General features: G+C 40.4%; 1 protein-coding gene across 7 annotated transcripts in view; it reads right to left on the bottom strand.

The window, feature by feature from the left end:
* The window catches only part of foxn3 (forkhead box N3), a 279,657-nt gene that overhangs the window by 104,559 nt on the left and 148,273 nt on the right, over positions 1-26,825 (bottom strand). For all 7 annotated transcript variants that reach the window (XR_013888539.1, XM_080202208.1, XM_080202214.1 and 4 more), the window contains exon 3: positions 14,279-14,415. Coding sequence is in view for 6 of the 7 variants with exons in the window: in XM_080202208.1 (XP_080058334.1) it covers positions 14,279-14,415 (137 nt within the window). In the remaining variant the exon portion in view is untranslated. The remainder of the gene's footprint in view (positions 1-14,278; positions 14,416-26,825) is intronic.

The raw sequence follows: 26,825 nt of genomic DNA, 5'->3' as shown, positions 1-26,825 counted from the left end.
GAATGGTGGTGATGAGGCACTTTCTTGAATCACTACTTAATACGATATAGGTACACGGTGTGCCTGTATAGCGCACAAGAAACAATACATTTCACTATATACTTATAAATGTGACAATAATAAATCAAATCAAATCTAACATCACTATGGATGTACCTACATCATACGAAATACAGTGATTCAGGAAGGTTGATCACCACCACCTTTCAGCCCTTTTTTGTGTAAAAGTGTTTCTTAATTTCACTCCCTAAAGGTCTAACCATGCCTCGAGTCCTACAGTCCCCCATTAGCTGAAGTATTTTATCTCCAAGTACCCCACCTGTTGCCTTTAGTATCTTGAAAACTTTAATCAAATCACCTCTCAACTTTTTACATCCAGGAAATATAAACTTAGTTTCTGTAATCTCTCCTCGTATTTTAACTAAGTCCAGGCATCATTCTGGTAAATTTACACCAACTCCCTTCTAGAACATCACACAAATGAAACAAACAAAATTTACCCTAATCCTAACTCTCTCCTCCTTCACTGTTACTTCCCTAGCCATTGCCCCTAATGTTACTTCCCTAACCTTCTCCTCCACTACAATAATCCTAACCTTTGCCTCCACTATTACTTGAGAATAAAGCATAAAACAATAAACCTTTCTCAAGTTTCTAGGATTAAAATGAAGCTTTGTTTCACTCTTACCCATAACTCTAGCCCTAAATGTGTCAGTCGGTCATTCAGTCTGTTCCCATAAAAGAGTAGTGTCATCTGTGCATTATTTTAGATATTGTATGGTGAGTGTTTTGCTAAACTTTAAGACAATCCCAGTGCAATCACCTTATTGATAATTCCCTTCAATGAATTACTGTTTGTGATTTCAGGTTAGTGAACCATCACAGGGTTAGTGCACATGTCAATACAAGAGAACAGTGCAGTGGAATTCAAAAGGCTGACCACCAATTCACAGAACAACCAGTTGTAAAACTACAACAGGGTTGTGAATCATTGCTTAACAACGTAATGCATAAGTATGTAGAGGTTGATGATAAAAGATCACAGACCCGAGCCATTAACTTTGTTCCTCCAGCCACAGATCATGCCATATGAGCATTTCAGCATTTTCCATTTTAAGTTCACATTTTTAGCATCTACAATACTTTGTTGTTGTATTTAGAGGCATTCTACTTGTGTGTGTAGAATTGAATGGGGTGAAGGACAGCAATTAAATGTAAAACTAAGTGTGGGGGTAGAAAGACTGAAAAAAAGAAATCCACACTCTCAAACAAAAACAAAACTAATAATGGATAGATAGCAAGAAGAAAATACTTTCTAAAATAAGTTGATGTAAAACTGATAGAAGCTTGTTTTCAAATCTAATCCTTCTTTGATGCTGAATCTGTGGCTAAGTTTACACTAAGCACGTGAATATCTTTTCCATCTCCTAACATCAGAGAGTTTGAGATTATGGTTTAATTCACCTACGTGTAGGTAATTCTGAAGTGGAAAGTTAACGGGAAATAGCTGCAAAACATCTGAAACATTTGTTGAAATAAATCACAAAATGAAACAAAAACAAAATCAACAACAGTTTTCCTATTTGCGGAACCCAGACATTTGCAAGATTTCAGTTGATGTATGGTAATAAATTGGCTCTGGGAAAGTTCAACTACTGGTGGCAGGAGTACATTGATTATTTTCCTACTTTCCTCATCATTTAAGCAGATGTATATTCATTTGACAAGGGCTGTTGACTGCATTGTTCCTGCATTGTCTTTGCCAGCAACACTCACTGTAATGATTCCCAATAAAACAGATCTACTTATGGTTCTCATGAAAAGCATTATTGCTATGTTGTGCAAATTAAAGTAGCTCCTGATAGATAATTCTAATCTCCCAAATATACGTAAATATAGTTTAAAATTAATTTACCCTCCTCTATAAAGAGCAAAATCTATTCCCGTGAAATTAGTTGCATCAGAGCCATCAGTCAGTCTCAAGTTACTGGGACCGCAGGCTGCTGTCAGACTGAAGCCTGTGATCTTAGTTACTCCCACATTGCTGACTGACAGCTCTAAAGGTAAACAAATATAAACTTTACACTGCTCATTTCAGTTATTCAAAGGGGCCAAGGTTACCATGCACAGTATAAAAATGATAGCTCAACAATGATGAATACAATCAACAAACTTGCACTCTGGTAAGGATATGTGCGTGCGTATACAAGCAACAAGAAAGAGAGAGAATAAGAGTAAAAGGGAATATTCCTCAAAATATATCTGAATGCACCTGTAATTGCAGAAAATATGTGAATGTTCAGGGGATACAGCTCAGAAGCAGCCATTCGGTCCCAACAGTCAATACCAGTGTTTGGCTCCACTCAAACCTCCACTAGCGTTTCTCATTTAAATATATAATTGTTTACGTTTATTTATTAGTGTCACAAGTGGGCTTACATTAACACTGCAATGAAGTTACTTGAAAATCCTCTAGATTGCTACGCTCCGGCATCTGATCAGGACACTGAGGGAGAATTTAGCATGGCAAATGTCTTTCGGATTGTGGGAAGAAACCAGAGCAATCGGAGGAAACCCATGCAGACACGGAGAGAACATGCAGACTCCGCGCAGTGACCTGAGCCAGGAATCGAACACAGATCCCAGCGCTGAGGCAGCAGTGCTAACCATTGTGCAGCCCCATGTAACCCGCTGTTCCCTTCTTTCCCATATGCTCATCCAGCTTCCCTTTAAATGCACCTACACTATTATTTCTCTCCAACACTCAGTGGCAAGTTCCACATTTCTACATATAGATGTTTCTTTTGAAATTCCAATCAGATTTCTTGGTGACTGTCTTAAACTAGTGATGCATAACGGCTTCATAAAATATACTTTTAACATCCAAAAAACCTTTGAACAGAATCTAGAGAAATGGTTAGAATTTAACAATATATAGCAAAGTACCACTGTTACTTTTGTTTCTCTATTTACAATTTACCAATTAGTGACAAGATATTCGCGAGACTGTGGAAGACTTCACATTGGAACAAGCTATTGTGAGCACCAAAACTTTACATTAGTTTGACCATTTTGTAAAATGTTAAGTAACATTGCACGGAGTGGTCACAAGAGCAAAGAAATCACTAGTCTACATGAGTGAATTAGATGATTACATCCATTATAGAATCAAAATCATTGCAAACATATTCAACATTGCCTTAAGTAATTATTAGCATTTCCTGCATTGAGCACTCACTTCTCCCAGAATTTTCCTCCATTAAAAAGAGTGGCAGCTGAACTCAAACATTTTCACTCTCAACTTTAATGCAACCCCTGTATATGCCACTCCCAAAAGCCTTCTCCCAAGGCTCTGTGGCCACCTTCATAACTTGGCATCAAGATGCTAAGAGATTGAAGAGATCAATGTTCTCTCCCACTGACACATTGGCACCTCTGCCACCATGACTGGCAAGTTACGATTTGTGGAGAGTTGCTAGAATCTAGAGTACAAAGCTACGTCTTAACTGTCTAACACAACACAATGGATCAACAGACCATTTTGTCTTGAGCCAAGTGACTTTAGGCTGGACAGGCTGGATGTCTGCACAAAGACATGTTAGGAGGGACTAGAAAAAGACAAGAATGGGGGACAACACAAACTGATCCAGACAGTAATTTGCACTGTTGAATGCAAGGTAACAAAATAGGTTAAGATTTTAAGCTAAAATTAGTCATTTTTATCCTAAATATTCAAGACTCAAGGTTCTCTCAGTACCGACTCTCAAGAGGATGGATTGCTCCATGTAGTGTATAGATTCTAGCAGAGATCAAGCACAGAAAATCCACATGGTCCCTCACAAGAATCACAGAAAAAAAACACATCTAAAATGAGTTTTGATCCATTAATGTCAGCAGTAAAAAAAATTTTAAGTCTTAAAAGGCTACTAGCCTACTGAAAAATGTAGATTTATCCCCATGATTCACAGCACTCTAGTTGCCCACAGGAGTTTACTGAGCTCTGGCTAAGAGGCAAAGAGTTCAATGTATGGTCCAGCTATCTATAATCTCATCTCCTTACATTTGATTAGTAAATACTAATGGATCGAGCCTGACAATCTAAGCTCATGCTCCAATAACAAAATATATCGGAAAATATTTGGTGGGGGGAAACAGGAGGATTGGATAAGAAGTTTTAAAAACTAAAAGGACATTTTTAGAAGAGCAAAATAGGTGCTCTGAGAATTGCACGTGAAATTGGCTGATGCAGAGAGTTAACAGATGTTCATGATGGCAATTTCAAAATCACATTTTAAATTTGTGTAGAACCTCGATTATACAGTATTTCACAATAGTCGGTACTGACAATGTTGGTCTCTTTAATATAGGAAAGGTTAAACACTGGAGAAGTTACCAGAAAGATTTACAAGGAAGAAACTAAGGCTGGGATGACACAACTACCAGTAAAGGCTCAACTCGCTGGGGCTCTATTCTCTAGAGAAAGTTAAGATTTAAGAGGTCTTTATAATTATTAAGCAGTTTGGTGAGAAAGATGCACAGAAACTGTTTCCACTTGTGTGGGAGTCCCAGAGCAAAGGCCATAAATATGAGATAGTAAATAACAGATCCAATAAGGAAGTCAAAAGAAATCTCTATCCAAAAGATGCTGAGAATGTGGAAGTCACTGCTAGGTGAAGCAACTGAGGCAAGTGTTATAGATGCATTTAAAAGAAAGGTAGATGAACATATGAGGAAGAGGAGAACAATGTGCCGACTGGGTTAGATAATGGGATGGGAGGATTGCATGTAGTATAAACATTGATGCTGCAAAGTCTAATATAATTCAATATCACCCAAGAACCAATTCAGAGCCACCAAACCAAGAAAGAATAGTTTACCTGTCTGTATTCTCAGTTAATTGCTCCTTGATTTTGTTATCTCTTATGCCAATGTTACCAAAAAGTGGTGAAGCAACAAGGGAGACTCAATCCTAGGAGGTTGAGGTACTATCTTTCCAACATTTTCCAGTCCATGATCTACCATCTATTCAAGCCAATAGGCATAAAATAATGGGCTGTCATTGACAAAGGTAGGAAACTCTGACATGTATATTTCTGCAGGGAGAAGGGGTAACTGACTTAATTCTGTTTACATTGCTCCATTAGACTTGCTTATTGGATTCTCTTGAGAATTTTCATTATTCACTAACGTAATGCATTGGGATGCTTCAGAGTACAGGAAGTGGAGCTGGGGAAGATATAACAATTAAGTGTTTATAGCATGTATTTATTAGAACTCAGAAGTAACAGGAAAACAAAATAGAGCTCATTATTGAATACCATACAAACCTAGTCTTTTTTTTACTTTAGACCCTGATTATATTTGTACAGCACTTTCAGCCCACTCAAAGACTTCAAAAACCTATTAGGACAGCGTTTACCAGTCTGACCATTCGGACAACAGCAGCTATTTTCATGTAGCTCATGTCAACCCACTGGGCAGATTTGTGGGATGCACACAGCTTATAAAAACAGCTCTGCATCACTTACACAATAGCAGAGGTCTCTGGCATTGGTGTCCATTGAAGACACTTGACTCAATCCACACAGGGAATGGATGATACAGTCACCTGCCCCACAAGTGGAAGATACAGGACAATCTAAATGCAATTGCCACTATGATGCCCAAACCATGGAATACTTCACATCAACATTCTCATAAACATATGCTGCTGGGATCATCCCATTTCTCCAATCAGCATCTAAGGAGGTCACTAAATGTGTAGCCAAACTAGACATTCCATTATAAAAAAAACAAATAAAATAAACTTCTATCATAAAAGAGGAATAAAATATTCCAAGACTTTTCACTGAAGCATTATAAAGCACCTTTTAAACGATTGAGGAAAGGCAATGTCATAGCGGTAATTGCTTTGGATTAGTAATCAAGGGGCTTAGATTAATATTCTGGGGACATGGACTCAAATCCCACCATCGCAGCTGGCTGAATTTAAAGTCAATTAATACAAATATGGAACTAAAAGCTAGTCTCAGTCATGAAACCACTGTCGATTGTCATTAAATCCCAATTTGGTTCACTAAAGTCCTTTCAGGAAGGAATTCTGCCATCCTTAACGGGTATGGTCTAAATGTGACCCCAGGCGCACAGCAAATGGAAGCATAGAAACATGAAACAGGAACAAGCTATTCAACCCTTCGAGCTTGCTCCGCATTCATTGTGATCATGCCTCATCACTGAATTCAATATCCTGATTCCCCTTTCCCTCCATATCCCTTTAGCCCCTGGAGCTATATCTAACTTCTTTTTGAAATCAGACAACATTTTGGCCTCAACTACATTCCGTGGTTGTGAATTCCGCACATTCACCACCCTTTGGGTGAAGAAATTTCTCCTCATCTCAGTTCTAAAAGGTTTGCCCTTTATCCTCAAACTATGACCCCTAGTTCTGGAATGCCCCCACCATTGGCAACATTCTTTCTGAACCTACCCTGCCAGAATTGTGTAAGTTTCTATGAAATCCCCTCTCATTCTTCTAAATTCCCGTGAATATAGTCGCAACCGACTTAGTCTCTCATCATATGACAGATCTGCCATCCCAGGGATCAGCCTGGTAAACCTTCGCTGTACTCCCTCTCTAGCAAGAACATCCTTCCTCAGATAAGGACACCAAAACTGCACACAATACTGCAGGTGTGGACTCACCAACACCCTATACATGTGCAGCAAAACATCTCTATCTCCATACTCAAATCCTCTCACTATGAAGGCCAACATACCATTTTCCTTCTTTACTGCCTGCTGTACTTGTGTGCTTACTTTCAGTGCCTGCTGCACAAGGACACCAAGTTCTCACTGAGGATCCATCTCTCTCAATTTACGATTTAAGTAATAATCTGTCTTCCTATTACTGCTACCTAAGTGGATAACCTCATATTTACCCACATTACATCCACACACACAGCCTGTCCAAATCATGCTGAAGCATCGCTGAATCCTTCTCACAGCTCACCCTCCTATCCAGCTTTGTATTATCTGCAAATCTGACATAACACATTCAGATCCCTCTTCCAAACCATTAATACATAATGTGAACAGTTGGAGTCCTAGCACAGATCTCTGCGGAACCCCACTAGTCACTGACTGCCAATCAGAAAGTGACCCATTTATACCAAGTCATCGCCTTCCAATCTGCTAATCAGCTTTCTATCCATCTCATGACATTACTTGCAATCCCACGCGATTTAACTTTACATAGTCGTGAGGCCTTGTTGAAAGCCTTCTGAAAGTCTAAATAAACCACAAGTTCTCCTTGGTCATCACTAGCAGTTACATCTGCAAAGAATTCCGATAGATTTGTCAAGCATGATTTCCCTTTTGTAAATCACGTTGACTTGGTCTGATTGAAATGCCGAGTTATGAAATCCTTGATTATTGGACTCTGGCAACTTCCCCAATACCAACGTTATGCTCACCGGTCTATAGTTCCCCGTTTTCTCTCTACCTCCCTTTTTGAATAGCAAGCTTACATTAGCTACCCTCCAATCTGTAGGAACCAGTTCAGACTCTAAAATAGTCTCTGAAATAGCTTAGCAAGCCACTCAGTTGTGTCAAATCATTACAAAGTCTGCAAAAGTAATTCAAATGAATGAGCCATCTGACATCAATCTAGGCACCAGCACCACAGCTCTGTTGACCCTGCAAAGTCGACCTCACTAACATCTGCTTGTGCCAAAACTGGGAGAACTGTCCTGCAGGATAGGCAAGCAACAGTCTGACATTTCTGTAAGATCTGATTCAGTGAACATGATGATGGGGAGGCAGTGACCTAATGGTATTATCACGGGACTATTAATCCACAAACTCAGCTAGTGTTCTGGGAACTCGGATTTGAATCCCACCACAGCAGATGGTGGAATTTGAATTCAATAAAAAAAAAGACTGAAATTAAGAATCTACTGATGACCATGAAACCATTTTTGACTGTTGGGAAAAACCCAGCTGGTTCACTAATGTCCTTTAGGGAAGGAAATCTGTTGTTCTTACCTGGTCTGGCCTACATGTGACTCCACACCAGAGCAATATGGTGGACTCTTAGCAACCCTCTGAACAAGGGCAACTAAGGATGGGCAATAAAAGCTTGCCAGCCAGGAATGCTCATGTCCCACAAATGAATAAAAACTAAAACAAAATCCCAGTCCCAAGACATCACTACAGGTATCCCTCAGGCTATGTTCCAGGACCAACCATCTTCAACTGCTCCATCAATGACCTTCCCTCCACCATAAGGTTAGAAGTGGGAATTCTTGTTGATGACTACACAAATGTTCAGCAACATTGGTAACTCCTCAGACAATGAAGCAGTCTTCGACAACATTCAGACTTGGGCTCTTAAGTGGCAAGTAACGTTTGCACCACACGAGTACAAGACAAATAACCATCTCCAACAAGGGAGAATCAAACCTCTGCCCCATGGCATTCAACAACATTATCATTGCTGAACCCTCCACTACCAACATTCTCAGGATTGCCATTGACCAGAAACTAGACTAGACTAGCCACATAAACACTGTGGCTATAAAAGCTGATTAGAGATTGGGAATTCTGCAGCAAGTAACTTACCACATTATTCCCGAAAACCTGTCCACCATTCACAGGGTCAAGTCAGGATGTGATGGAATACCTTCCACTTGCCTAGCTGATTGCAACTCCAACAAACACTCAAGAAGCTTGACACAAAACAGGACAAAGTAGTGTTTGATTGTTACCCCATTCACCATCTTAAACATTCACTCCAACAGTCAGTGGCAGCAGTGTGCATCATCTTTCTTTCACCAGCACTTCCAAATCCACTACTGCTACCACCGCAAAGGTCAAGCACAGCAGATGCATAGGAACACCATCATCTACAAGTTCCCCTTCAGGCCATCCTGACTGACACCATAATGGCTACTCCTTTACTGTTGCTGGGTCAAAATCCTGGAATTCCCTCCCTAACAGTGCTGTGAGTATACCTGCACCACAGACTGGGTGGCTCAGAAAGGCAACTCACCACTACCTTCTCAGGGCAATTAGGGATGAGCAATAAATGTTGGCCTAGCAGTGACACCAGCATTCCACAAAAGAACAAATAATATTTTGACACTAATATATACATAATGTCATTAGGGAAGATGGTCAAAAGGTTAATCAGAGATTTAAGAGGCCTTTTAAAGGAGGAGAGGTAGAGCAATTTAGCAAGAGAAGACCAAAATTTAGGGCTTCAGCAACTGAAAGCATGCTTTCAATGGTGAAGTATTAAAATTGAGGTGCTCGAGGGGTCAGAATTACTTGAGCGTAGAGATCGGAGGGCCTCAGAGTCTCAAAACTCTTTAAATGTGATTTATTGTATGAAGTATTTTAATCGTTCTTCCCTATTAAACATGGCACATGGACTTCCAAAAGACACTTAATAAAACGTCACAGTACAGGTTTGGCAGTGAAGTTGGAGTTAATGGAATAAAGAAACAGTAGCAGGATGGGCCAAGTGGCAGTAAACAGATAGTGATGCGCAGCTGCTTTTCCGCCTGAAAGCAGTTAATATAGTAAGGTTCCCCTAGGCTTGGAGCGAGGACCGCTGCTTTTTTGATATATAATAATGATATAGATTTGGTTGAAAAGGGAAAAATTTGAAGACAGACAAAAAGCTTTAAAGTACTGGGAACTGTGAGATGATCAACTTCAGGACATAGGCAGATTGGTGGAATGGGGATACATGCAGGTGAAATTTAACACTAAAGTGTGAAGTGATACATTTTGGCAGGAAGGAAAAGGACTGGAGTGGTGAGATAAATCAAAGGGTTCAAAGCTAAAGTAGGCGCCGAAGCAGAGAAACCTACACAAAACACTGGAGGTGGCAAGGCAGGTAGAAGTGGATAAAAAGACATACAGGATCCTGGGCTTTATGTAGCAAACATCAAGAACAAAAACAAGGAAGCTAGAATGAAACTGTATAAAGCCCTAGTTTGGCTTCAACTGGAGTATTGCACCCAATTCTAGGCACTGTACTTTTAAATAAATTTGAAAGCATTAGAGAGGATGAAGAAATAAATACATCATTGGTTATTTTTAGGGAAGAGGAACTTCAGTTAAATGAATAGATTGAGAAAAAAGGGTTCAGAGGAGATTTGTTAGAGATGTTCAAGATCACAAGGAGCGTTGACAGTAAATTTTTGTATTCAGTTATTTGCTCACTGGGATGTAGATGCCACTGACTGGGTCAGCATTTATTGAGCACGCTATCTGCCCTCGAGAAGGTGGTGGTGAGCCCCCTCTTGAACCACTGCAGTACATGTGGTGCAGGTACACCCTGTTACGATTGTGAGAGAGAGGAAAAAGGAAGGATTGAGAACCAGATGATACAAATTTACAGAGATAGGCAAAGGAACCAACCAGGAGGAAAATTTTTTTTAAAATGCAACCAGTTGTTAGGATCTGGAATACACCGCCGGATCACGTGGTGGAAGCAGATTCAATTGTCACTTTCAAAGGCAACCAGATAAGTAACTGCAGAGGAAACAAATTGTAAAGCTACAACAAAAAGAATGGGGAGTGGGACTACCTAAATGGTGTTTGCAGAGCTGGGTCAAATGGCCACCTGTGGTGTAATAAGTCTATGCAGGAAAGCATCTGATCTCTGTTCCAATTCCCTCAAAATATAATAGTATGACTGAGACCAACCATTGATAGCAGAGACAACTGTGGGCATCAATCCAGCTTTGCACTGGATTTTGTACTTTATAATAATTGAGAATCAAGTTAAAATGGTCAAAGGGGTTTTTATCCAAATTGACGCACAATACCTGCTGGAATTCAGCCACTGAAATTTTTGGCTTATGACAGACCATTTTACCTTAGCAACAATATTGATTTGGAAATTTAAAATCATCAGGAAAGATCTAGAAGGGAGAAGAGGAGATTCTGTCTTCCCCCCATCCATTCTACTGTTGGGATTTGGAACACTTGAAGGTTTATGAACAATTTTAAAGGGGAATGGGACAAATGTTTGAGGATAAGAAATAAGTTAACAAAAAGCTGAAGTGTGGTACAAAGCACGGGTGTTCTTTCAAAGGGCCAGCAGAAGTATGGGATGAGACAAATGGTCTCCTTCTGTGATGCGTTTCTATGACCCTCATGATTGCCCAGTGCTGCTCATTTTAGTGCCCTGTTAAATTTAAGCCAGTTTAAATAATCAAATAATGAGCAAGGAGGTGGAGTTAACACTAGTCCTTTTTGAATATAACAGAGCTGACCCAATTACTCAAAATAATAGAATGCTTCTGGAACATCTCATTAAATCCAGTGACAACAGGAAGACAAAACAGCCACCACAAACTGGATACATCAACTTCTGATGCATAGCAATCTTTTCTTAAACTAGCTCTGAGCAGCATATTTGCGCAGATGTAAATGGTGGAAGTCTCCTCAAGATAGCGCACTCAAACACTTGGAACTTTACAGCACTGCAATAGTCATCCATAGGGGCTCATAAGAACATAAGAAATAGGAGTAGGCCATCTAGCCCTTCGAGCCTGCCATTCAATAAGATCATGGCTGATCTGAAGTGGATCCCCATAACCCTTAATTCCCTTATCTATCAGAAATCTATCTACCCGTGACTTAAACATAGTCAATGAGGTAGCCTCCACCACTTCAATGGGCAGAGAATTCCAGAGATTCACCACCTTCTGAGAGGAGAAGTTCCTCCTCAACTCTGTTCTAAATTGCTCCCCCCCCCCTTATTTTGAGGCTGTGCCCTCTAGTTCTGGTTTCCTTTCTAAGTGGAAAGAACTCTCTACCTCTACCCTATCTAGCCTCTTCATTATCTTGTAATTCTCTATAAGATCCCCCCTCAGCCTTCTAAACTCCAACGAGTACAGGCCCAGTCTATTTAATCTCTCCTCATAAGCTAACACTCTCATCTCCGGTATCAGCCTGGTGAACCTTCTCTGTACTCCCTCCAAGGCCAATATATCCTTACGCAAATAAGGAGACCAAAACTGCACACAGTACTCCAGTTGTGGCCTCACTAGTGCCTTGTACAGTTGCAGCAAGACCTCCCTGCTTTTATATTCTATCCCCCTTGCCATAAAGGCCAACATTCCATTCGTCTTCTTGATCACCTGCAGACTGAGTTCTTGTGATTTGTGCACAAGGACCCCCAGGTCCCTCTACACAGTAGCATGCTGCAACTTTTCACCATTTAAATAATATTCCATCCTACTATTATTTCTTCCAAAGTGGATAACCTTACATTTGCTAACGTTATACTCCATCTGCCAGGTCCTCGCCCACTCACTCTGCCTATCCAGATCCCTCTGCAGATTTTCCACGTCCTCCACGCAATTCACTTTCCACTCATCTTCGTATCATCAGCAAATTTTGTTACCCTACACTCAGCCCCCTCCTTATATATGGTAAACAGTTGAGGCCCCAGCACCGATCCCTGCGGCACGCCACTAGTCACCAACTGCCAACCAGAAAAGCACCCATTTATTCCAACTCTCTGCTTCCTGTTAGATAGCCAATCCTCAATCCGCGCTAACACTTTACCCCCAACTCCGTGTACCCTAACCTTCTGCAGCAACCTTTTGTGAGGCACCTTATCTAACGCCTTCTGGAAATCTAAAAACACCACATCCACCGGTTCCCCTCTGTCTACCACACTAGTCACATCTTCATAAAAATCCAGTAAATTTGTCAAACACAACTTCCCCTTCATAAATCCATGCTGCGTCTGCTTCATCGAACCGTTCTTTTCTAGGTGTCCTGCTATTTCTTCTTTAATGATGGATTCTAGCATTTTCCCAACTACTGACATTACCTTAAATTGGCCTGTAGTTACCTGCTAACCGGCCTGTAGTTACCCAACTCCAAAGAAGTAATCCTCCCTAAACACCATCTTGGAAGAAAATTTCCAAGCATCTAACAATGTTTACTTGTTCAAGTTGACAGCACTGCAAACAAGTCATTACAGACATAAACTTTTAACTGATTTAAAGTGACCTGCACAGTTTTGAAACCAAAACCAGACAGGAAATGAACAAAGGCCAGAGAGATTAAACAGGATTGCCAGCTCCAAGCAGACTATAGAGGCACAGATTCAATGTTCACATTTTTTCCATTCATATTTGAGCAAAAGATAGAATGTTTTCAAAAGTTGACTCATCTATAAATCGAGCAATTTGCTGCTAACTAATGTCCATTAATCCTTTGTGACCATCCCCCCTCCCCCACCCCAATCCCCCAATTTGACTCATTAGTTATGGAAAGGAAATGATTGCTGTTAAAAAAAACTCAACTACGTTGAAGCTCCCAATGTTCCAAAGATTTTGATGATTTTCTATTTTGTGGAATGCACAGTGACTGACTTGTGCAGGAAAATATTTCAGAAGGGGAGGTTAACACTTCCACTGCTTTAGAGAAACATAAAAAAAACTGCAATGTCAAAAGCAATATACCACAAGGACCTTTTGCATTTGATGGTAAGGGTTTGACTATACATACATCACAGGCACTCTGGTTTTACAAGCTTTTTTTTTGCTCTCTCCCTTAGATTACTCTGTCGCTTCACCGAGTCCCATTCTGTTTTAATCTCCCAGAGCTAGCTGACCTCAAGTTGTCATCTCAGATGAAGTACGCTTCTGTGGATATTTATGAAGACGGGAGGGGAAAAAAGGCAGGTACAAAACACACACATGCTCACACAAAAAAAAGGGCTGGAAGCCAACTGGAGTCACTATGGAGAACGTGTTGTCAAGGCAACAGTGTAATTCCACATGCTAACAGTCTGTCCATTTGCCAGGCAACAAAATAGACCTCGTGATGCAACTGCACCTGTCTCAGCTATGTATTGCTATGGCAACATTCTGGCTTCCATGGTTACCATCACGCTAATCACCTAGCAAAGCAGATGTACAGTACTTCTCTTCTCAGCCCAGCTGTTCTTTCCAATCTCTTTATTGACAATTGATGGTCTAGGCATGTGCTGGAATGTGCTTTAACCCTATAACAAGACAGGACACCTCTCCCCCTCACAGAGCTTCACACAGCAGTTGGTTGAAATGTGATATCACTGCAGGGAAGCTTCAACCTCTGATTTCTTACTTACAAAATGACACATGCATAAACAAACATTTGCAGTCACCATCCCTCCCATTCCACTCCTCAAACAATACATGTCCAATTCACTCTGTCATTAGCTCAAATAAATGAGTAAATGCAACAACATACACACACTTACCTTTGATATCCCCGTGGGGAAGTGGGAGGCGTGTTAAACACATGAGAGTAAGGATGGTAGGGCGTCTTTTTCAAAGCCTGAATAAGGTTTTGTCTGTATTCTGGGTCTATACACCATAAGGAGCCCTTCCCAATACTCTGAAGAAAGAAAGAAAACATGGGTCATATACCAGAAGTTTCAAAATGTAATACATCAGAGAAACTTTTCTCCCAACTCCCCCACCCCAAAGACAGCTTTCAGTTCAGTGTTGGCAAGTGCCATATCACAAAGACAAACATATTTTATAAAACAGGCAGCACTGAATATTAACTAACTCCAGATTTGCACAGTAGGCAGGTTGAAATCAAATCGATATAATCTTTATACGTACCCAAACACTCTCTGGTAAATCTAGATCAGTGCACTGACACCAGCATTCAATTTTTCCTTTACTTCTTAAAGCATTGCATGTCAGATTTTACATTGCAAGTTTAAAGCTAGTGGGCAACAGTGGTGCAGAATTCCTCTGCTCTTCCAAATATACTGTGATATATTAAACAAAGCTGGCATAATTATTTTTTTAAAAAGTTTATTAGTCACAAATAAGGCTTACATTAACAGTGTAATGAAGTGTTAGGGAAATTCCCTTAATTGCCACACTCCAGCACCTATTCAGATCAACGTACCTAACCTGCGCTTCTTTCAGAATGGAGGAGGAAACCGAAGCACCCAGAGGAAACCCACGCAGACATGGGGAGAACGTGCAAACTCCACCCAAGCCAGGAATCAAACCCAGGTCCCTGGTGCTGTAAAGCAGCAGTGCTACTGTGCCACCCTAAAAACAGCCATGACTGGGCACATCTCAGCAGTCGCGTTCCCTATTCTTATTTCAAATTATACCATTGGCAGGTGAACTTTGTTACTGTACAGTATGTTGCTACACACTGTATGGTACGTTGCTACAGTTTTCAAATTGCCTTTTTCACTATTCAAGTTGATAAGCTTCAGCATTTGCTTTTCATTTGCAGTTAGCAGTGATGGTGATAAGAACATAAGAAATAGGAGCAGGAGTAGGCCATCTAGCCTCTCAAGCCTGTCCTGCCATTCAACAAGATCATGGCTGATCTGAACTGGATCAGTTCCACTTTCCCGCTTTCTCCCCATAACCCTTAATTCCCTTGTCTATCAGAAACCTATCTACCCATGACTTAAATATATTCAGCAAGGTAGCCTCCACCACTTCAATGGGCAGAGAATTCCAGAGACTCACCACCCTTTGAGTGAAGAAGTTCCTCCTCAACTCCGATCTAAACTGTCCCCCAACCCCCTTATTTTGAGGCTGTGCCCTGTAGTTCAGCTGTCCTTTCTAAGCGGGAAGAATCTCTCTACCTCTACCCTATCTAGCCCCTTCATTATCTTATATGTCTCCATAAGATCCCCCCTCAGCCTTCTAAACTCCAACAAGTACAGGCCCAGTCTATTCAATCTCTCGTCATAGGCTAATCCCTTCAGCTCCGGTATCAGCCTAGTGAACCCTCTCTGCACTCCCTTCAAGGCCAATATATCCTTTCGCAAATGCAGTGACCAAAACTGCACTCAGTACCCTGTACAGTTGCAGCAAGACCTCCCTGCTTTTATATTCTATCCCCCTCGCTATAAAGGCCAACATTCCATTTGCCTTCTTGATCACCTGCTGCACCTGCAGACTGGGTTTTTGCGATTCGTGCACAAGGACCCCCAGGTCCCTCTGCACTGTAGCATGCTGATGTGATGTGGGGGAGGGAGAGAGAAAAAGAGAGATTGAGGAGGGAGAGAGAAAGAATTAAGCCCTACATCTAAACTTCAAACTTCGTTGATAAAACAGCAAAATATTTTTGACCATGCAATAGGGCTTTATGTTCAGCAACAAAAACAGAGCAAAAGTGAATAAAAATCACATTCTGCAAAGCCAGTCTGACAATCTTTTACAATAATTACATTTCGCAACATAACAGAGATTGTTTATCTTTTATAAACCCTTGATTCACATATCAGCAGTAGTCACACAGCAATAGCAGGCACTACATAAAGGAGCAGTGCAGAAACCTATGCAGCAGAGCAGAGTTACCAACAAATGTAAAGGCTACAACGGAGAGTGAGGACCTGTGATCTCTTTTGGCTGCTGGTAAAGCCAGCAATGGGGTTCTAATGACCTGGAAAGAAGATGCATAAAGCCACAGTGACTAAATGATCAGCTTCCAATCAGGTCATAAATAGTGGGAGCAATCCAGGGTTGGAGGAGTGACAGCTGCTGAGCTCAAATAAGGTGTTAATAAATTCCAAGATTCATTCCCTGCAAATGCCATTCTTTGTGCTTAGGTGTCCAACATGGATATCTTAACGAATGGTGGCCACCACAAGCACAGCAATGTTTTTGGCCTGTTTCTGCACTGAAGTGTTGTGATTCAATAACCACCAGATGCCAAGGATGCCACAGTGGTTACCACTGCTGCCTCACAGCGCCAGCGACCCAGGTTCAATTCTGGCCTTGGGTGACCGTGCGGAATCCACGCATTCTCCCCACGTCTGCATGGATTTCCTCCAGGTGTTCCGGTTTCCTCCCACAGTCCAAAGATGTGCAGGTTAGATGGATTGGCCATGCTAAATTCATAGAATCCCTACAGTGCAGAAAGCAGCCATTTGGCCCATTAAGACTGCACTGACAACCATTCCACCCAGGCCTATCCCCTTAACCTCGCACATTTACCCTGCTAATCACCTTGACACTAAGCGACAATTTAGCATGGCCAATCCACTTAACCTGCACATATTTGTTCCTTAGTGTCAGGGAGATTAGCAGGGTAAATACATGGGGTTATGGGGATAGAGCCTGGGTGGGATTGTTGTCAGCGCAGGCTGAATGGCCTCTTTCTGCACTGTAAGGTTTCTATGATTCAAATACTGCAGTTGGTAAATAATATGCCTCCCTTATAGTCAGAGATCAAAAGGAGTTCACAAAGGTTAAAGTTAAAATTTATTTATTAGTCACAAGTAAGCTACTGTGAAAGTCCCCTCGTTGCCACATTTCAGTGCCTGTTCAGGTCAATGTACCTAATCAGCACATTTTTCAGACTGTGGGGGGAAACCGGAGCACTGAGAGGAAACCCACACAGACATGGGGAAAATGTGCAAACTCTGCACAAAAGTGACCCAAGCCGGGAATCATACCTGGGTCTCTGGTGCTGAGGCAGCCGTGCTAACCACTGTTCCATCTCAGCATATTAAGTACCAAGGGTGTGAGTAAGAATCATTCCTTTTCCTTCAGTTCTTATCAGCAGTATATATAAAATTTAACCATTTGTACCCATTTTGTTCTACTTTGTCACTGCACCTGATGGAGGACGGAGAACAGGAGCAAATCTAGATTTAGTAGCCTATTACTCCTGCAGTTGTAAGATTAACTTGCAGTCAATCTGTACTAAACCCCAGATGTAAATAGACAATAACAAACCCATGCAGCTGGCACAGAGTGAGAACCACTTTCAATCCACACTCAAGTCAGAGCATTTTCTGCAAGGCAAGAATGTCTTTCCTACCCTCGAGGGCAACACTTTTGTAACAGTCTGACAACGTGGATACTTTCCCAGGCAGACAAACTCAAGCTACAGCCAAGGCTGTGGATTCAAACCTGTGTCTCTGCAATTTGGGGCCCAACAACAAACTTCTGGGCTTGGTTGCCTGATGTATCCCTTTTTTAAAGAAATGAATTGCTGAAATTATAATGAGCCTGCATCGGGAACTCTAGCTTGAAAATTAATTCACTGTGCAAAGTGCTTTGAAGCAGTTCAATGTGATTAAAGAGTTTTACAAAAGAGCAAGGTTTTTTTTGGAGGGGGTGGGGGAAAGAGAGAGAACAGCTGGATCATTAATCATGCAGTTTTATTATCTTGGGCTATGTTTCCAAAGCTGCAGCAGCATCAAGACTTTCAAATTCTAGAGCATGATAGGTAAGGTCTGGAAAACGAGAAACCGTGTTAGTTAATCACGGCCAGCTGAAGCACTAAATTGACCTCCATAACCTCAGGTGCGAAAAGAAGAAAACCAGTCAATTTTCTCTTCTTAAATCATGAATGAAAATAATGTGAACTATGTAACCCTTAACTGTGATGGCATACACTCTCTATCAAGACTTGTACATTTTTGATTTGATCTGATTTATTATTGTCACAAGTATTATCATACACTGAAAAGTATTGTTTCTTGCATGCTACACAGACAAAACATACTGTTCATATAGAAGGAAACTAGAGAGTGCAGAATGTAGTATTACAGTGATATGCTAGGGTGTAGAAAAAGATTAACTTAATGCAAGGTAAGTCCATTCAAAAGTCTGACAGCAGCAGGGAAAAAGCTGTTCTTGAGTCAGTTGGTACATGACGTCAGACTTTTGTATCTTTTTCCTGAAGGAAATGGAGGGTGACTGGCACCCAAGGAAGTCGTACTGAGACTCAGCACTTTCATGAGAAAAAGCAAGAAAATTGAGAGAAAGTCAATAGCTGAAAAAAGATCATGGTTAAAATTAGCTTCCGGATATTTCATTTCTTGTCTGCCTACAGAGTTAGAAGCCAGGAGACATAGCAGAGGTTGGGGGGAATCACATTCCATATCATTTTCTGACCATACTCAAGTAGATTCAGCTCTACTTCTCAGATCCATCAACCTGAAACGTTAACAGTTTTACTCTTCATGGAGACTATCTGAATTGCTGAGCATTTTTAGCATGATGCATTTATTACAAACAATCAATAAGTGGGACAATTTATTCTGGTTTTCACATAGGCCCACGCAAGTGGATGTCAAAGATCAGATGGCATTATTTTGAGTAGTCTCTTAATCAGCTGGTCATTAGCACATTTGCATTTGAGAGAGCTTCTTGTGGACAAATTGGCTGCCATATTTTCCTGCAGTGCAGTGTTTCGTTATAAAGCACACTGGGATGTCTAGAGGCTTTGAAAGTTAGTTTATAAATTTCCAATCCTTCAGTATCTTAAGATATATAATAGAACTGTGCATTTCAATCTTATTCAGCAATATAGTAAATCCTCACCCGCATTCCTGAATGGTGCAACTTAAAGCAAAGGATATTTTCCCATTAAAACCTATATAAAAGTTGGTAGTTCAATTTTGCAGGAACTTTCTCATCAGAAAAACTAAACATTATACCCTCTAAGCTGAAATACTTTAGCCGCCTGGTTCCTACATGGGTAAATTACATAACTAAAGTAAATTTTAAAATATAAAATAAAATTGCTGACTCTTTACTTGTCCCCCACTTGCCACTGCTCCTGCTCACTACATCCTGCGCCCTGACCCTCCCCGATACTCTCACAAGCCCTCCAGTCCACAGCCTATGCTGTTCCCTCCAGCTTGCGGTCTCTACCACTTCTTGCAGACACTGCTTCCCTCCAAAGCACCTGCTCTGAGCCTCTTTATGCTTGCCGCTTTCCCCTTCCTGAACCCTTACTGTGTATGAGTGTTCTGCAGATGGGTAGGGAGAACAGCTTTGACTTGTAGGAGATAAGCCAGGAACTCCTGGAAACGTGAGAGGGGAAAGTCACATCTGCAGTATAAATTTCCTTGCGCTCTCCAAAGATGATGCCCGATTTGTTGAAATATGTGTTTTTGATTCAGATTTCTAACCTCTAGTTGTTTTGCTATAGTTTGTTTATATTACTAACATGATCAGTTCATGTGGTCATCAGCAAAACAACCATGCTATCGCTGTAAATGGATGTTATCATTTCTGAAAATTCCAGCTATTAACAGTGTCAAATTCCCCAAGTTTAAAAATGCTTTTAGGGGCAGAGAGAACGAGAGAAAGTACTCTGCAGCGTCATCCAGCAAAGGCTCTCCTCCTCTGGCTGCTTATTTATTCAGTAATTTACTGATAGACCTGTCAATAAAAACATAATTTCCCCTTCGGAATGTGGTGTGAGCATCAAGAAAGCATAGTCTAAGCGTCTCGTAATATGGTTAGAGGCCATCCTGGCTAAATGGGCACTGGAGACATCATCCGACTCTGGCGTTTGCATTTGAAATAGACTGAGTTATGACATTGCACAAAGTGGCATCACTAGCTTCAATGCACATCTTCAATGCCTGCTGCCAAAAGCATTTTCTAAAAAAAACATGAATTCACTTTGCTTTAAAACACATCACTTCAAAAGTAATTTTCAAATCTTGTTTGTAAAGGAGAAAATATCAAAAACCCCAATAACATAATACAGGACAAAGTACACGAGCAAAGACAAAAAAAATGTAAAAATCATGAACACTTCCATACAAAATGTAGGATTAGGTTGAAGGGATGATTCCACAATCTTGCACCATTGGCAAGGAGCAATGTTAAATGGGAGTGCAGTATTCTGCAACCGTGCAGTTTGTGAGGTTGAGTCACTCTTCACATCATCAATAAGATTAATTATATAAACCCGTCCAGTAGTCACAACCATACAACTAACTTTCTTAAAAAAACCAAAACAACTTGTGGCACTGAAATCTGAACACTGCAGGGCAAGGATTACCTCACCATTATTAATTCACAAGGTCTCTCAACATCACAATTGCAATAAAAGGTTGCATTGCTTTCACTGTCACTGTATCAGCAAAACATAGGGTGTGTGTTTTTTTTTATTGCGTGCACTTGAACTTTGGAAAATAGCAGTACAATAGAATTTGAATAATGACAGGAGACAATGTTTTGGATGTACTAAAATCATGCAAAGCATCAGTGGTGGTTACTGCCAGGAACAATTTAAAACATTAGGAGAAGTACACAATCTTAACATATACTGGTTTAATTACAACTTTCTGTAACATAATAGCATCAGTATGATAAATCAAGCTGATGGTAACAATGGAGGGTAAAGTTGATCAGAGTGTAATCTAAAGTAGTGAAAGTGGAAATGAGAAAATAAATACCATTAGCAAGTGTTAAATTCTTTCTTTTGCATAACTTGAGTTTATGACTTGCTAAGCCACCCAGGGTGCCTAGATGCATGTCATTAAACAGCAGATTGCAATCACAACTAAAGCAATAATTCTAAGCTTGTTACGACAGACTGAAGATATAAATCACTTAGGAACATTATTCACATAGTACATCAAAATATGGTGCAAGAGCAGATAAATGCTGCAGCTCAAAATAGGAACAACTAACCATACAGATTTGATCTTTTAACCATTTCTAATGTGAAGCTCAGCGTACTTTAGGCTAAGGCAAAAGTTACAATAACTGATTTAAATTTCCAACTGTACTCTCAACACTGGGGACAGGGGGTGGGATCACTTGCGTTGAAGGCTACTTTCTTAATGATTTTGCAACCATGTTGTGACAGGCTCTGCAAGCTCCTTCAACGCCAAAAAGTCACAAATCAGGGAAAAGACGCAAATTGCATCTGTTTCCACAGTTAACTAGTAACCATGTCAAGTAGAAAGATGCACTTCTAGTCTCATCACCCAAGTCTCAAACTCCAAAAGCATCTTCCACACATACTATTGAGCTACAACCTTAATCATAACACACTGACTAGTTATTACTAAAATTCAGACACAACTTGCATTTATTCCACAAGTCAACATCTTACGGAAATAACATATTGTTCAATATTTAGAGTTTACAGCTCAGAAACAGGCCAATCAATTGGAAAATTGTGCATGTCACTCAAATTTGGGTCACTGTCTGTGTGGAGTTTGCATGTTCTCCCTGTGACTGTGTGGGTTTCCTCCGGGTGCTCCAGTTTCCTCCTACAGTCTGAAAGACGTGCTGGTTAGGTCTGTTGATCCGAACAGATGCCGGAGTGCAGCAACTAGGGGAATTTCATAGTAACTTCATTGCAGTATTAATGTAAGCCTTACTTGTGACTAATAAACTTTACATTTTCGTTGCCTGCTGGTTAAAATCAGTGAGTACCTGATCCTTAACTTACAGTAACCCAGTTACATACAAATGAAACACTAATTTGCACTAGCTCCTTTGGATCAACTGCATGGTAAATGTTTTTCACATTTAACATTTTCAATAAATTCATTACAAAATTCCAAACAAAAATATCTCAAATTCATTCACCTGAATTCCTGCAGCTACCAAATAAATATTTACTAAATTGCCAGCAAAAGACTGTTTAGACTTATCATTGAACTGTTTTAAGTAGGTCCTCAGCTATCTGTTGATTGGCTTTGGAAATCTCTTCATGTGAAAAAGGAAAAAACTGAAAGCATGCGATGTCTTGTTTAAACAGGAAGCAAGATAAAGCAGTAGGTCCAAGAAAAAGAGTGGAGCGACGGCAGTTTCAAGGGAGAAAGGACAAAAAAAACGACCAAATAGACAAAAAGTGAGAAAGGAGAAAAAAAAGAGACAAGGAGAAAAATGAAAAGTGGAAGGAAAACAAGTGAAAGAAAAATGTCCTATAGAGCTAGGCATGTGTGAAGTGTAGTCAATGTTATGTTGATGCCTTTAGATTAAAGCTCTAAGTCACCATAAGAACCTCTATACAAGACACCAGGACAAGGGTAGCTTTTCAAAAACAACCTGCTGCTTTTAGATATCTCCATTATCAAGTTTATTAATTTAAACTAAAACAGTCCCTGGCCACTTGACACATAGCATTATCATGCAGGCAATATGGTATATCAAAACTAATAAATGCACTTAAAAATCAAGAGGAAAAATACAATGCAAAAGAGCCTTCAAATTTTCCAAACAAGATGTATTTTCAGAATCAGGGATCTGTTACAAATGCAAAGGCTTCAGTCAACATAATAGCTGTGTATGTTGCATTCAAGACCTATATGACTGAAGTCACTTGGATCCCCAAACATATCTTCCATGTATACACGAGGTCAAACTGGAAGAGGGAAGGAGCTTTTCATAAAATACGTATTTGTGAAGTAATTGTTTCTTTGTTAAGAGACTTCAAATTTGTAAAGCAGATTGATTATGCTTTGTTTTGCATTGTATTACAACATGATCACTTTAGCCTCCTGAATTACTTCAATGTAACTGAAATGGTTCTTAAAAAAACTCCAAACTTCACAATATAGTTTGCCCCCAAGAACCACCTTGTCCTTGATATAACAATCTCTTTTACAATGCTATTTAAATGATACTACTCCACTTAGTTCTCAAATACTGCTGTAAAAGAGAACACAAGTCCTGCTGACTGGTACATATTAGGAAATCATAGAATCATACAGCACAAGAAGCCCTTCGGCCCATTAGAAACATCTGAACTCCCACTTAATCCCATCTGCCAACACTTGGCCGATAGCCCTGAATGATATGATGTGCGAAGTGCTCATCCAGGCACTTTAAGGATGTGAGGCAACCAAGTTCCCATGCAGCACATTCCAGACAGTCACCACTCTCTGGGTAAAAAGATTTTTCCTCATCCCCCCCAAAACTTTCTGTTCCTCACCTTAAAGCTATGCCTCATTGTGACTGACCCTTCAACTAAGGGGAACAGCTGCTCCCTATCCACTCTATCCATGTGTCTCAATTTTGTACACCTCGATCAGGTCGTCCCTCAGTCTTCTCTGCTTCAACAAAAACAAACCAAGCCTACACAACCTCCCTTCATAACTTAAATGTTCCAATCCAGGCAGCATTTTGGTGAATCTCTTCTGCACCTCTCCAGCGTAATCACATCCTTCCGATAATGTGCAAACAGAACTGCATACAGTACTGTAGGTGTAGCCTCACTAAAGTTCTATACAACTCCAACATGACTCCCCTGCTTTTGTAATCTATGCCTTGATTGATAAAAGCAAGTATCCCATATGCCTTTTCACCACCCAGACTAACATGCCCTTCCACTCTCAAAGAGCTGTGGACAAACGTGTCAAGGTTCCTTGCTTCCACAAAACTTCCTAGTGTCCCACCATTCATTGAATACTTCCTTGTCAAATTACTTCTTCCAAAGTATATTCTTTGGAAGGAGTATCCACCTCACATTTTTCAGGGTTAAATTCCATCTGCCACTTATTTGACTATTCCATCTATATCTTCTTGTAACCCAAGACACTCCGCCTCACTGTTAACCACCTGTCCAATCTTTGTGTCATCTGCAAACTTACTAATCCTAGCTCCCAAACAGTCATCAATGTCATTTATATAAACGACAAATAGGGGCCCAACACAGATCCCTGTGGTATGCCACTGGACCGTGGCTTCCAGTCACAAAACCAGCCTGTCTCCTACAACTGAGCCAATTTTGAATCCATTTTATTAAATTACCCTGCATCCCATGTGAATTTACCTTCTTTACATGTCACCCACGTGGGACCTTGACAAAGGCTTTGCTGAAATCCATATAAACTGCATTGACTGCACTACCCTCATCTACACACCTGGTCACCTCAAAAAATTCAATCAAATTTGTTAGGCATAACTTCCTTCTGATGAAGCCATGCTGACTATCCCTGATCAAGCTTTGCCTCTCCAAATGGAGATAGATGCTGTCTTTCAGAAATTTCTCTAACATTTCTCTACCAATGATGTAAGACTCATTGGTCTGTAGTTTTCTGGTTTATCTCTACAATCCTTTTTAAATAGCGGAACCACATTACCTGTTCCTCATTTCCTTTGTGGCTGCCCCCACTGCTTTTCTGTAGATTTTCCTATTAGTAGCTGTTCCAGTCTACCAGATCCTGTCGTATTTCACTAAAATCTACTCTCCCCCAATCCAAAACTATTTTTTGCAGCTTGTCTAATTTTTTGTCTATAACAAGCTTAAATTATACCATGTTGTGATCATTATCACTAAAATGCTCCCCCACCACCACCTCAACCACCTGTCCAGCTTCATTCCCCAGAATCAGGTCCAGCACAACTCCCTCCCTTGTTGGACCTTCCATATACTGGTTTAAAAAGTTCTCCTGTATACATTTCAAGAAATCTACTCCATCCAAGCCCTTAGTGGACAGCACGCTGGCACAGTGTTAGCATTGCTACCTCGCAGCACCAAGGACCCAGGTTCGATTCCTGGCTTGGGTCACTGTCTACGCGGAGTCTACACGTTCTCCCCATGTCTGCGTGGGTTTCCTCCAGGTGCTCCGGTTCTCTCCCATAATCCGAAAGACTCACTGGTTAGGTGGATTGGCCGTGGTAAATTCTCCTTCAGTGTACCTGAACAGGAGCTAGAGTGGGGCAACTAGGGCATTTTCACAGTAACTTCATTGCAGTGTTAATATAAGCCTACTTGTGATACTAATAAATAAACTTTTAAACCTTAAAACTTAAACTTTAAATGAACACCAAGTACATCCCAGTTAATGTTGCAGAAGTTGAAATCACCTAACATAGTAACTCTATTATTGTTTTTATACACCTCCACAAACTGAGCACATATTTGCTCCTCAATATCCCTCTGACTATCTGGGGTCTACAATAAACATCTAACAATGTGAAATAGTGAAAAAATGGGAAAAAAGGAATCCAGTCATTAGGAATATGTTCTGGTGGCTGTATGCTTAAAGACAAAAACTTCTTTTAAAATGGAAATTATAGGACAGATTAGCTCAGTTGATGGAACTAAGATTCTTGATATGCTGATGAGCCTAGCAACACAGTAAATAGATGTTTACCCAAGGCCAGTTGGTAAAATGGAGAATAGTGTGCCACAAATTAAAGTTGCAAAACGTTCAAAAGAGAAAATGGAGGTGAATTTGCATTCTAAAAGTGAGCATGCTAATAAAGGTAATTAAGAGTGACTTCCGAGAAAGTTGGTTCAGATAGGGGAAAATCAAAAGGGAGAGACAGTACATCCTATAAGAGAGCGCTGTTTTGAAGCACACCCTACAGCAGCCAGCTATGTCAAATCCCAACAAGCTTGCACCTAGAGAAACCTGTTTGAAATGCCAGTTGCATCTATCCCAAAAGATATGGGTGCCTGGTGTGATAACCATTGCTGGAATTTGCTTAGTTCCAAATCTAAGGGATGCTGTTTGGGGAGATTTAACTTTAAGGTTAGGAAAATAGAGGGATTTGGAACTGGGTAAATTTTAAAGTACTGGTTTTGGAAATCTTCCCACATGAGTATGATCATGAGATTATAGAGATAAAAAGAAAATGTTTCCCATCACCAGCTTAACTATTTAAGCATGGAGAAAGTCTGAGTGATCCAGGCACAATGATTTCAATAAAATGCACAGTGTATACGGAAATAAAAATTACCATTTTACATAAAGAAAAAAGCAGAAAGCATGTGATGTCTTACTTAAGGATGAATCAAGAAAGAGCATTCATGCAAGAAAAAGATGTAGTTAAATATCTTTTTAGTTGATTTTGTGCTTTGTACCTTTTAATAAACATTTGTTTAAAACCACAAGAATGTTTGGTTCATCCTTCACCAGTCTTAACTATATAAATATAGGCTGTTGTTCTTTTCCAGTCCACTGATTTCTTGGTGGCTCTGATGCTGACTTACTGCTGTTGACTAGTTTTGGGCTGCATACAAGCTTTTGGTGGTGTCAGATGTACACTGAGCCAACCCCATAAGCACCTCGCTCAATACAGCACTACTTTTCTTGC

The sequence above is a fragment of the Carcharhinus amblyrhynchos genome, chromosome 14 (assembly GCF_965287045.1).
Source record: "Carcharhinus amblyrhynchos chromosome 14, sCarAmb.v2.hapA, whole genome shotgun sequence".
NCBI lineage: Eukaryota > Metazoa > Chordata > Chondrichthyes > Carcharhiniformes > Carcharhinidae > Carcharhinus > Carcharhinus amblyrhynchos.
This window is presented reverse-complemented; position numbering and strand designations above follow the sequence as displayed.